The sequence below is a fragment of the Argentina anserina genome, chromosome 1, assembly GCF_933775445.1.
Source record: "Argentina anserina chromosome 1, drPotAnse1.1, whole genome shotgun sequence".
Classification (NCBI taxonomy): Eukaryota; Viridiplantae; Streptophyta; class Magnoliopsida; order Rosales; family Rosaceae; genus Argentina; species Argentina anserina.
This window is the reverse complement of record NC_065872.1, coordinates 23,391,593-23,404,379: the sequence shown is the minus strand read 5'-3', so window position 1 is coordinate 23,404,379 and position 12,787 is coordinate 23,391,593. Positions and strand designations below refer to the sequence as shown.

The 12,787-nt window shown below is 36.2% G+C and overlaps 1 protein-coding gene across 3 annotated transcripts; it reads right to left on the bottom strand.

Moving 5' to 3' along the window:
- Positions 1 to 4,441: 4,441 nt before the first annotated feature.
- On the bottom strand, positions 4,442 to 8,556 carry LOC126788963 (uncharacterized). Of its 3 annotated transcripts, none has more exons than XM_050515007.1 (4): positions 8,234 to 8,556; positions 8,106 to 8,155; positions 4,897 to 4,926; positions 4,442 to 4,492 (listed from the first exon to the last, which is right to left on the bottom strand). In XM_050515007.1, the coding sequence occupies exons 1-4, from the start codon at positions 8,496 to 8,498 to the stop codon at positions 4,457 to 4,459; spliced, it is 381 nt and encodes a 126-aa protein (XP_050370964.1). In that variant the 5' UTR covers positions 8,499 to 8,556; the 3' UTR covers positions 4,442 to 4,456. The 3 variants fall into 3 exon arrangements, with proteins under 3 accessions (XP_050370964.1, XP_050370971.1, XP_050370958.1); XM_050515014.1 differs by lacking the exon at positions 4,442 to 4,492 and adding an exon at positions 4,543 to 4,817; XM_050515001.1 differs by lacking the exon at positions 4,442 to 4,492 and having other exon boundaries at positions 4,543 to 4,926.
- Between the last annotated feature and the right edge of the window lie 4,231 nt (positions 8,557 to 12,787).

Sequence of the window (12,787 nt, the reverse complement as noted above, 5' to 3'; positions counted from 1 at the left end):
ACATTTTACTGGCTAGCAGTAACATATTTCCAGAGTGTTGAAGAGATTTAATATAGAGACTTGTGCTGGAGGAGAGGTTCCAATGTCAAAAGGTGACAAGCTCAAAAAGAGTCAGAGTCCAAAGAGTGAGAAAGTTGAAATGGAGGGTAAGCCTTATGCTAAGCTTGTTGGTAGTCTCATGTATGTTCAAGTTTGCACTAGGCCAGATTTATCTTTTGCAGTTGGCATTTTATCTATATATCAATCTAATCTAGGTCATGAAAATTGGGTAGCTGGCAAGAAAGTGCTTAGATATTTGCAGAGAACTAAAGGTCACATGTTAGTATATAAAGTCAAGGAATTGAAGCTTGTTGATTCAGATTTCGCAGGAAACTATCCAAGTTCTAAGACATCGACATTTGGATATGTTTTCATGCTTGCAGGTGGTGCATTTGCTTGGAAAACCATGAAGCAAGGCTTGATAACTACAATGCAGGCTGAATTTATAGCAGTTTATGAAGGAAAGTGTTAGGCCTTATGGATTAGAAATTTCTTGATGCAGACTGATATCTTGAGTTAAATAGTTTTAGATGCACTTGAGATTTTTTGGGATAATGAAGCAGTTGTGTTCTTTAGCAAGAACAGTAAGAGATCAAATAATTCAAAATATATTGATCTTAAGTACTATAGTGTGAGACAAAGGGTGAAACGTGGAGAGGTTAAAGTTTTAGGCATCAACACAGAATTGTAGCTTGCAGGCCCTTTTACCAAGGCATTAGCAGTAGCAGTAGCAATTTTTAGGTAGCATGCCAAGAACATGGGAATTTGGTCAAGTTTGAGTGCTTAAGTTCAGTGGGAGCCTATTTAATTAAAGAGCAAAATAAATTTTTAAGTCTGTGTTTTTCTGAATTCTTATGTTTTTGTTCATGTAGTTCTTAAAACTTCTATATTGTTATTAAACTAGAATTATTAATAAATTCCGAGATAATTCATTGAGATTGTTTTTGTTACCATATCTTGTATGTTTGTTTTATCTTGAAATCAGATGATCTTGTGAAATTACAGTTCAACATATTATTTCAGTTCAAGCATTAAAGATCATCAGTGTTTTTAGTTTTGCTTGATGTTTATTGGGAACATTCAGTTGGACCAATCTGTATATGATCTTCTTGTAATACACATTGTTCATATACTGAATTATTTGATTAAACAGTATATGTAGAATGCGTGGGCTTATGTTGTGGTATGGAAGTGCTGCATTTTATTTAATATGTATGTTTTTCTTGCTCTGTTGTATTTTGACCATGTTGAATGGATTTAAGATGTTTTTCTTTTCTGGTGGACACTTCAGTTAGTTGTAAATTGTTTACACAATTTTAGTGATGATTTTCCTTGATAACAAGTGATAGTCCAAGTGGGAGATTGTAAGACTAAAACTGGACAATCACATAGTAACTAGGAATCATCCAATGCCGAGTCAATTACAACATGGATCAGGAAAACTATATTCCTAGATATTCGATACAAAAGTGTATTTACTATTGAATTAGGAATCCATTGTTATAACAACAAGAATGTCCAAATTTATAATGTATTAGGAATATTTATTATAGTTCTAATTCTATAAGGAATAGACTTTATGGGAGGCATCCTTATAACTATAACTAATATAAATAGAGGTTTAGAGTCTCTGTTATCACCACGATTTACAAGCAATTTATTCTGCCCATTCAGAAGCTTAAGTTTGGTGATCAGCAGAAGACAACAACCTAGATTTATCCTCAACTACTCGCAGGAGCAATGGCAACTTCAATGGATGTCAATGATATGTTTCTGTAACTCTAATTATCTGTGTAAAGAGCATAACAAATGTATTTTTAGTCTACAAATAAAAACCAAATGGTTGTGATGTTGGAATCAGAACCTTGGTATAGTGATCCCCAGGATATCCAAACAAAAGGGTTTCGTGGAGATCTTCAACCATTTCACCTAATTACATACTCATTGGTCCAAATTGTACGTCAGTCATCAACCTCGTCTTCCATTTGATCTCCTCCTCCGTCCTCAACATCGAGTTTGTCGCCATCGCCTTCATGCAAATCTAACTGTGGCGGAGTTCAAAGCTCGCGTTGGTCTCTCCTTGAGCAAGGTAGGGGTGCCCATTGACGGGTCCAACTCGTTCCACCACGCGCTTGCTCGTCGATCAGTTCAAGTCGGACGTCGACTTGTTTGGCGGTGAGGTGGCGGTGTCGTCGCCGGCATTGAGTGAAAAATAAGAGAGAGAGAGAGAGAGAGAGAGAGATGAGATGAATGATAAGTGAGATTGTGAGATTGGCAAAGGAGATGAGAAGTTTATTAAATGATAAAATACTGGTCACTCCTCACAGTTTTACAAACTCGACAGTTACTCCTTCAACTTACAATTTCACTTGATCACTCCTTATACTTTTCAAATTCAAGCAATCTGGTCATTCCGTCATCTTTCCATCCAATATGGGTGTTAAGTCCATCCAATTTCTGTTTGCCCAAAAAATAACTTAACACTCAAATTAGATAGAAAGATGACGGAATGACTAGATTACTCGAATTTGGAAAGTATAAGAAGTGATCAGTCGAAATTGAAATTTGAATAAGTAAATTGTCGAGTTTATGATAGTTTGAGGAGTGACTAATATTTTGTTCTTAATTAAAATAAGGGCGTAATTGAATTTTTCCTCAATTTCATTGAAATAGGCATATAAATTTGAATTGGGCAAGTTTTAGGATTTTTTGTGCAAATGCTCAAAAGCCCTTCCTAATAATAAGTAAACGTATGTGTTTAGAATTTTGAATGAACCACCTTCCTTATGTTCCCTCTAGCCAGGAAATATTTCCTTTCCTCAAATACAGTGAGTAATTATGTATATATAATAATTTCTCCAAATGGAGGACTTTGGAACATTTTTTTTTCTTCTGATTATCACTTTCCGAAACTAGGTCGCATAAATAGAATTTCTCCATTTTGTCCAATTCTTTCCACCAAAACCATTTCCTCAAAAACTAAGTATCTATATCTATACTATTAATAAAGCAAACAAGTTTTGTCAACTAAAACGCATGTGAAAATACGTTATTACCCTAGACTATAGGTTAATTTAAATTAGTTTTAATATATGAAGGATGACAGTAATTAATAAAATAATAAATGTAAATAAAAATAGTGGGTAGGAGTTATCTGCAATAACTTCCATATCCCACACTTCATATCCTTACTACTTTCATACTTCTAATTAATAAAACGATGTGTGTAGGTGAGTCATGAGCGCTAGTAGTACTTAAGACAATGCAGTCTAGGCCCGGGACTTTAGACCCGAGAACCGTTTAGAACCATCGGAACCACATCGAAATGATCGATTTCATTCGATTCTAAAATAAATAAATTGTTAACTCTAGAGAAACCGCACCGAAACAAGCGGTTCGATTCGATTCCGGTTTTTTTTTAAATAATTTTGGAACCGAGTCTTCACAATTATATAAGAAAAAACCCTTAAAACCGTCTTTTATCGCCGCTCCCTCATCACTTTCTTTTTTCTATCTCTTAGACTCTCACTAATCACTATTTAAATAAAAACCCTATTTGTTTTGTCTTACACCCTCACTTCCTCACTTTCTCTACCTCACTTCCTCTATTATTATATTACTCCCTAAAATCCAAATTATCAGGTTCTCTCTCTCTCTATGTTCTTTTTTAAATAATTGAGTATGTTAATTGTTGATCATTGAGTAATTGTATTAGAGAGGTTGTTGACGTTCTATATTTACATTTTGAAGTTGGTTTATTATATGGTTATTGTTTATGGCTTGGAGTAAACAGATATTACAGTGAACTTTTAGAATTGTAAAAACCCGAAAACCGATCCGATATTTGTCGGTTCCAATTCCTTCCGAATCTAGAAAAAATGGTGCTAAATCCAAATCGCTTTTTCTTATCTGATTCCAGTTCTGGTTTCAGAAAAAAAAAATCATTATTTTAGAACCGATCTCAAGCCAATGAAGCATGTTCGGTTGGAGGTGGAAGACCAATTGTACATTGGGTGACCTAATGGTTGGTTAAAGCTATTGCTGAAATTCTCATACGCACAGCCGTGTTAGTACACAATATAATCCTAGCCATTTAAAATACTTTATACATAAAAAGAGGAGTGTAAATTTCAACTCCCTTTAAAATTGCAGTTTATCACTAAATTCGCCAGTTGGGGATAAACACACTCCAACCGGTGAGATTCTCACTCCAACCGATGAAATTCTCACTCCAACCGGTGAAATTCTACCCAGCATTTACCATGGGCTTTGGTGTGCCCTTCTAGGTCCTCTCAATGCTCTCATGCCTACACCGGATGTGAAGATATTCAAAGACCATGTGGGGTGTATTTGCCAAGAAAAAAAAAAGATCAGGTAGGTGTGGCCGGATAACCATTGGGTGATATCAAAATCTTTTTCACCGTGCCTGAACTTGTGATGGACACCATTTCAACTGCATCATCGACCAAATAGAATGATCAGAATTATGTTTACGAGACAAAATTCAACTGCATCATCTCCAAATCTGAATTCAAAGGTAGTTCAGCACAACTCAACTCAGAGAGAAATCAAATGAGTACCTAAACATATTGACCTAGCCCTACCCTTTGGTCTAGTGTCAAGCCAATATAGTTTGAGAGGATATATTCAGTTCTGCTTTTGTTTTATACAATGAACAAATCGACTTGGGGCAAATTTCTGTCTAGTCTTGTTAGATTACACGTACTGTTCGAGCAACTCTATCAGCCTAGGAACGTTTTCAAGAACCAGAGTCAAAACTGCGCCGAGTACAAAAATTAAAATGAAAGCTAACAGTATCTTTCCAATGTACATAAAATTGATTGCTTGATTTGGTACCCTCTTTTTAGCAAGCAAGTTGTCAGAGCTCTGCAAAAGAAAAAGACCTGATTTAATATTAAGCTGAAGACAACACATTATAATAGCTTGATCATTTAAACGGTCAAGCTACACCCATGAGGGCTACAGTAGATAATTAAATCATTGCAAGTCCATAGATAATGTTCAAAAAATTATGCATTGCAAGTTACTTTCTTTGTTTGAAAGTTTCGAAAAAGGATTAGACCATAAAATCAAGATTCAGCTCAGCATAAACTGTTTATGTTTGCCACCAAATAAACAAGACCATATTTACCACACACACACACACACACAAAATAACAATGCCACAAAAATTATTAAATAGTGTTGTCCAAAAAGGCCCTTAACAGCTACGCTTTCAGGCTATAGGGGAAAGCCTCTACAAGTCTACAGATGGTTTACCAACATGAGGATCCCAAATTCCACGAGCAATAGCTCTTACATGTAAATTATGTACCTATGCCCCAAAAAATTCCAATGAATCTGTGTGGCTTGGTTAGGTAAGATCACTTAAACACAAAAATTTGATTTTGAGCCCTCACAATATTACTATATTAGAACAAAATGTTGTAAATAATTGTGAACTATATAGCAAGCTATCAGAAGTATAACATTAAAGCAAGAGATAGAATGTATGACAAGTAGTTGAGATGTCAGGAATTTCTCACTCGAAGTGTCAGGTTCAAATTATCAATTCTCTATCTCTAAAGTCCAAACAAAGTTATACATCTTGTTATTTATATCTGAATGTATATTGAAAGCTGTACTGTTTTATAACAAAAAGTAGCTGCTACTAAATCTGGTTTTTATATTTTAGAAAACAAAATCTTATCAGGGTGATGTTATATTAGCCTCTTTCTTCCCGAACTTGTTTCCAGTCAATTATCAGGCGTCCTGAATTGTCGATATCAAGTCCACACAAAATTAACCAGCTGATTTATGCATAGTGCATACTGAAGCCTCTGTGTCACATGTCTTCGAGACTATGAGTAATTTAGTGAACCAAAACTTGAAAACATAATAAGTTCCTAGAAGTGCATGTGAATATGTTTTCCGATATACATCTTCAATTTAGTTTGGAGTTGTGTCTTTTAGTTTTCAGTATGATGGTATTTGTATGAAAAACTAAAACCGCAAATAAAACTCTTAATTAACCAATTAAAATTCTTCCTCTCCACTATAGAGAAGTCACAATGACTTAATATCAAAGTTCATCGACTCAAACAACCTTCAGTCATACTCAGAACTACCAAAACTTTAGCCAATCATCTTCTACTACGCCAGTCACCACTAGGACCAACTCCACTATTTATTGAAATACTTGTACTATAATCCTGTAGAATTCTTAAGCCTGATTAAGTGAGGTTGTTGTCATAATCAAACGGATATAAGTTGAACTGATACAAAATCTAAAGGAAAACACCCTACAAAAATTGCCCAAATAAACATGTCACATCCTACCAACAATTCCCCAAGCTTTGAAAAAGAAGATATCACAGATCTCTGTCTGACCTTAGGATGGATTGACAGTAACAGTCACTTAGGAATTTAGGATTTCGAACTTTGTAGTTTTAACACGAAGTTTATGCTCAGTGAATTGACACAAGTCCAAACCCTTAAACAGAAAGATATGGAACTGCATAAATGATCCATGTTCTTGTGGAGATGTTTGATGAGCTTATTCTAAATAAAGATAATTTCTGTAGTGGCCTTTGAGGATATCTAGAATTTAATGAATGGTTTAAGAGTACTGACAGCACTAGGAATAAGAACTCAGCCGTATGTTAAATATAAATATCTCTTGCTTAAAATCACATTACAGAAAAGCTACTGTACTACAATTTTCTAGATCATGCCTTAGCTAGGAAGGGATCTTTTAGACAGTGCACGAAGCTTCTTGATTTGGAAAGACTGTTCCTACTAAAATGCAAGTTTCTACTAGGTTGAGTTTCCTACTTGTGACGCAACAAAAATTATAGAACACACTGAAGACCTTCTAAGGGAAATAATATAGCTTTTAAAAAGTGGGGTGAATGGTATGGCAACAAGAAATAATGCGACATGCAACAAAAAATGATGCAGGGACACATAGGGGCATTGTTTCTGAACTTTGCCATTCTAAGACCTTCTAAAGAATTCTTCATGTGATGTCAAGTATGCAATATGGGTGATTCTTATATGTTGTTGGTTTAGAGGCCTGACTTTTTAGGAAAAGGGAGAATATATGGAATCACACCATATGCATACTTGACATGTCAAGAAATATTACTTGGAATGACACCAAGACATCTCACGAACAGACAAACCACTCGAGAGGAATCTGGTTATCACAAAACACAATTAATTTGATCTGTACAAATACCTTTGGCCCTCATATAGAACAGATACTAGAACAAACAACCATTTAATGACTCTCATTAAAGACTTTAGGACCTAAAAGTCTAAATATTTATGACTGACAGTTAATGCCTTAGGAACACTTACATGAGCTAAGAGAAAGAACACGCAATCTACACTATAATACTATATAAAGAAAGATGAAACACTATAAGTACAGCTAGAGGACTCCAGAAAATCCACAAAAGTTTCAATGGTTCCTTTTATCATTCTTATTATTGTCAACAGGTCCAGAGACCAAAAGTCCACCTCTGTTCCTTACTAGTAGGTCATGCTAATGTGAGAGATGCTGTAAGGTTCTCCTTTTATAATTAAATTGTTCTGAGGACGGAAAAAGCCATGAGTAAACGTGTGTTTGGTGTAGCAACAGGAAAGCGGAAGAAACTTGGAATTAAAGTCATCCAGCGGTCACATATTTCAAACTAATTCTTAATCCAACCAAGTTTTAGGTCAATTGTTACGACTTAATTTCCCATCATATATGGCAAGGAATCTTCCTTCAATGCACAGTTTGTTGTTCTCCGGATATAAAATACACGCTTATGAATAAGATGTTCCATGTTCCTAATGAAAGCATTCAGTTGTTGCTGTTTCACTGTCAAAATTTCACATGGAATTATATGAATTATTTACATTATATCATCTTGTACTGGCACTTGAGGTAAAACACAGAATCTCTGGTCAAATCTGATATTGTATGCTAGCGATTTCCAAACCAATATCCAGTTTGAACTCATCTAAACGAAATAGTTAAGGAGCAGAAAACACATACAAGATGATTAAGCACATACCATTACATGAGGAACTTGCTTTGGCTTAGGCCTAACAACACCTTCTTCACCTATAGTTGAACCAAATGAAAACATTAAACAAAACAAATCTGGACAAAACCAAACATAAGAAAACGATGAATAATTACCAGAAAATACGAGTTGGGTAACAGTGTGCAATGTCCAACCGTGGCCGTAGTCGACGAGAAGTGAGTTGGGTCCGAAAGTGATGGGCTCCTCACCATCCTTGACGGCTTCAATGTACACAGAGTCAACTGAACCCAATTTGTCGTTGATGACAGACACTGCGAAACCAGCTTCCGTGCCAATTGCGAAGCGCCTTCTCATACCTGAGATCTCGCACTTCACCTCCACATACGGAGGACGATCAGTCGGAGCTTCTGCTTCCTCCATCACCCCACACTCTATGCTGCCTCGATTATTCTCTACACTGTTTTCGAGTTTCCTTCAAAAAGTCAATTCCTTGCTTACTTTTTATTTTATTTTGTATAGTTATTTGAACAATTTGTTATATGATTTATAAAAATGGATAATTTAGTATTTTAAATTCTTATTTTTAAATTAATTTGTTACTTCTATCAATTTTAACCATTTCTTTTTAAAACGCAATAATATTGTCATTGATATAGAACTCAAGAATAAGATAAAGATACAACAACCTAATTCACCCCCTTGGGGGCATAAACTGGAATTCAGTAAAGAACCATAACAAGGAAAATCCTAACTAAGGAATTGAGTGCACCCAACCCTAGCATGAACCTCAAAACAATAAAAAAATGTTCACCAGTAACCAAAAATAATATGTTTGCGTGACCAGCTCACTTATTTGATGACCGCTAGTACCATCCTACGCAAAGGGGGTATCCCCATGATCGATGTTGATTAAGGCCAAAAAAGCCCACACTAGGCTTGAGATCAGTTCCAAAATAATGATTTTTTTTCTTAAACCGAAACCGGAATCGGAAAAGAAAAAGTGGTCCAGATTTAGCACCATTTTTTCTAAAACCGGAACTGACAAATATCGGATCGGTTTTTGGGTTTTTACAGTTCTAAAAATTCAGTGTAATATTTGTTTACCTCCAAGCTATAAATAATAATCATATAATAAACTAAATCAAAATGTAAATACAGAACCTCAACAACCTCTTTAATACAATGATCAACAATTAACATACTCAATTAATTCAAGAAGAACATAGAGAGAGAGAGAGAGAGAGAGAGAGAGAACATGACAATTTAGATTTTAGGAAGTAATATAATAATAGAGGAAGTGAGGTAGAGAAAGTGAAGAAGTGAGAGTGTAAGGCAAAACGAATAGGGTTTTTATTTAAATAGTGATTAGTGAGAGTCTAAAAGATAGAGAAAAGAAAGTGATGAGGGAGCGGCGACAAAAGACGATTTTTAAGGGTTTTTTCTTATATTGTTGTGAGGACTCAGTTCCAACGGTTCTAAACTTATTTTCAAAACTAGAAACTGGAATCGAATCGAACCGCTTGTTTCGGTGCGGTTTCTCTAGAGTTCGTAATTTATTTATTTTAGAACCGAATCTAATCAAATTGATCATTTCGGTTTGGTTTGTTGGATCATAATTCTCATATATTCTAAAGCCTTAAAACATGGAATTTACTTATTTTATGTGCTTAATTTAATTTAGACTAATCTATTTCCATGTTTTGTAGAATATCTTAACAAGAAGAGAAAAACGACAAGTCCCAGTAATTTTCCAAGTATCACCACTTTTAGAGGCACTATTATGGCGGAGCACCACCACTTTTAGTGGTGGTGTCATGTATTTTCCGGCTAATTTTATGGAGGAGCAACACATTGTTCTATCACAACTAGATCTCATCTTTTTAGTTAGAATTTAACTACACCACTTTTCTCTCTTTCTCATAAAAATCATGGCTCCCCATTGTCCAAAAATCCACACATATTACATGTAAAAAATCTGATTTAATTTTGGGTATAATCATCACTGGTCCATTATTACCTAGTCATCCACCTACTTCTTCCATAATCACCCACTTTCTTCCATGATCACCTACTTCTTCCATGTTCCTTCCTTTATCACCCACTTCCTCCATGATCACCCCACTTCCTTCCATGATCACCCACTTTTTTATCATCTACTTCCTTCCATGATCACTCACTTCCTTCTTTTATCACTCACTTCTTCCATGTTCCTTCCTTTATCACCACTTCCTCCATGATCACTCACTTCCTCCATGACCACCCCACTCACTACACCATTATCTCTCAATTTTCTCTACTTTTTCCACCACCATTCTCCTCTATAAAAACCTCTATCACCACCATCTCCAAACACACCATTTTCCACCACCAAAACCAAGAGAAAGAGAGTAAGAGAACATTTCCATCCACCCAAACACCACGTTTTCCTCACCTCATCATCCACTATTTTTCATACACCATCATCAAGCAAAGTGGAAGAAGAGGAGTCTAGCATCATTTGAGGATCTCCATCACCACCATGTCAAGATCTTCATGAGTTCATCCACATCATCCTCAACTTGAGATTCAATAGTCACCTCTCTATTCTCTCTTTACTTTGATGTTCATAAACATATTGAAGCTTGTGTATTTGGTTATGAGTGAGTAGTTAATTTGTTAGGGCTAGGGTGAAAGCCCTAGCCAATCTTGTATGACATTGATATAAATATTTTGTTTGATGCACTTTTCATTAGCACTCTAATATGATAGTTCAAAAGTTGAACATTCATGCTTAAACTTAATCAATTTGAGTATGATTGTTTGTCATGACATGATGAATGATTAAGGCTTGATTAACCTTAGTTGTTTGAAGCATGATAGCATATCATATGTGCATGTTAGAGTTGTGAACCACAATCACTTAGAGATAAGCATGGTTGGTTTGCATGATTTCTTCATCTCCAAACTTTATGCACTTAGGGTAATGCATTTGATACTTAACCGGATTCATATGCATGACTTGAGTAGTTAAGTACTACACCCGAGAGGGGTTGCTTGATACCAACAAAGGAGATTGTCCCTTGTCATACCCGAGAATGATACAATGAGAGAAATTGGCTAGTTAGATTGACATCATTCAATTTAGTAGCATCATTGTTCACAAGAAAAGCTAGAGGAGGAAACCTTAAGTCCTAACTCTCATCTATTTCATCACATCTAGTTTAGCATAGCCTAGTTTATATTTTAAGTGGTCATTTAGTTTTTAGAAGTAACTCCACATCCGAAATAAATTTAAATTACTACACCATCTTGCATATATCCACCATGAATTTGGGTTCACTTGTGAGCCTTGATTTGTGACTTGTACATTTGCATATTCTTCTAACATCCCTTAGGTTCTCCTAGCTAGAGAGGGTTTTCCAATCCCTTGGGTACGACATCCTCTACTCACAATCTCACTACACCATAACTTGGATACTTGAGGGTGACCTTTGAGTCGACACCTAACATGTGAATTGGCACCAAAATCTATTGATTTGCATATCAAAAACTCAATAACGATGAGTCCGTGACAACTGGAGTTCCAATTGCTCACAGTGCATTACCTGGGCTCACTAACACACGCCGACACTCATGTCTGTGTGAATACCCATCATACTGCCCATATCTACACATGCCAAGCAACCCAAAATAACCAATATTTGCAAAGACAAGTAAATATAGGCAACTTCATACATGCGTCTCAAGCAACTCGGCCAAAAACCACACAAAATATTTCTGCAAGCTCACTATTCACCAATTTAAAGAAATCAATGCTCTAACATTGAATTGATCAACAAGACTTCTAATAATTGACAAACGGTGGAGTCACCTACCTCACTAAATAAAAACGGAACTCCCTAGACGCAAGAACTAGGAAAATCAAAGGCTTTGTTGCCTAGCCGATTACTGCTTCAATTGCTACACCTGGGTAGGAACTGAGGCCGGAGACCCTTGTGCGGAGGACCGTGAGGAAGTGACTATAATGTCTGGGCCAATGTCATCACTGGAAGCATCAGATTCGACAAATCAAGCTTTGAATCGCCATTTCTCTTCTAAGCTTTGTTTCTCCCAAACTAGAAAAAATTGGTGCAAGCCACCACCATAGAGAGGCCTGCACAGAGGAGAGGGAAATAACTTAGCCGGTGCCAACGTCTGGAACCACCAGAAAAACCGGGTTGAATTGCGGGTCGCCACCACAAAGAGGGTGCGTCGAATCTCACAGACAAGCATGAAGTGGCGCAAACCACCACCACATAGAAGCTTAGCGGAAGGAGGCGAGTCGGTCTGGACTGGTCACGAGGCCAGGTTACGCCGGATGGCGTCGGAAAAGACGGGTCAGGTCAAAATAATTTTTTTTATTCTGACTGAGCGCGCGGTGCGATAAGTGAAGAGAGAAAAGAGGGTTTCGCACAAATGAAACCCTAAAGAGAAAATTTTCTATTTGTACTTAAAATTTCTGGAATCCGAAACTTCTATGGATTGTAACTTTTTCATAAAATCTCCAAATTATGCATGCCACATATCGACGAACTCGTATCGACGAGCTCTACGACTTTCATAAAGGAAGTTTTCTGAGATTCCCAACGAATAAAGAGTCAACTCTTACCCCTCACGATAACATTTTCGAGTAAAAATTCGCTCGAACACCTTCGATTTCACCCTCATACTATAAAATCGAACCAGCACTA

Coding starts and splice junctions, on each gene's coding strand:
- LOC126788963 (XM_050515001.1), bottom strand. CDS start 8,498: ATGGAGGAAGCAGAAGCTCCGACTGATCGTCCTCCGTATGTGGAGGTG. Junction 8,156..8,233: donor TACCCAACTCGTATTTTCTG/GTAATTATTCAT, acceptor GTTCAACTATAG/GTGAAGAAGGTGTTGTTAGG. Junction 4,927..8,105: donor AGCAAGTTCCTCATGTAATG/GTATGTGCTTAA, acceptor TTTCTTTTGCAG/AGCTCTGACAACTTGCTTGC.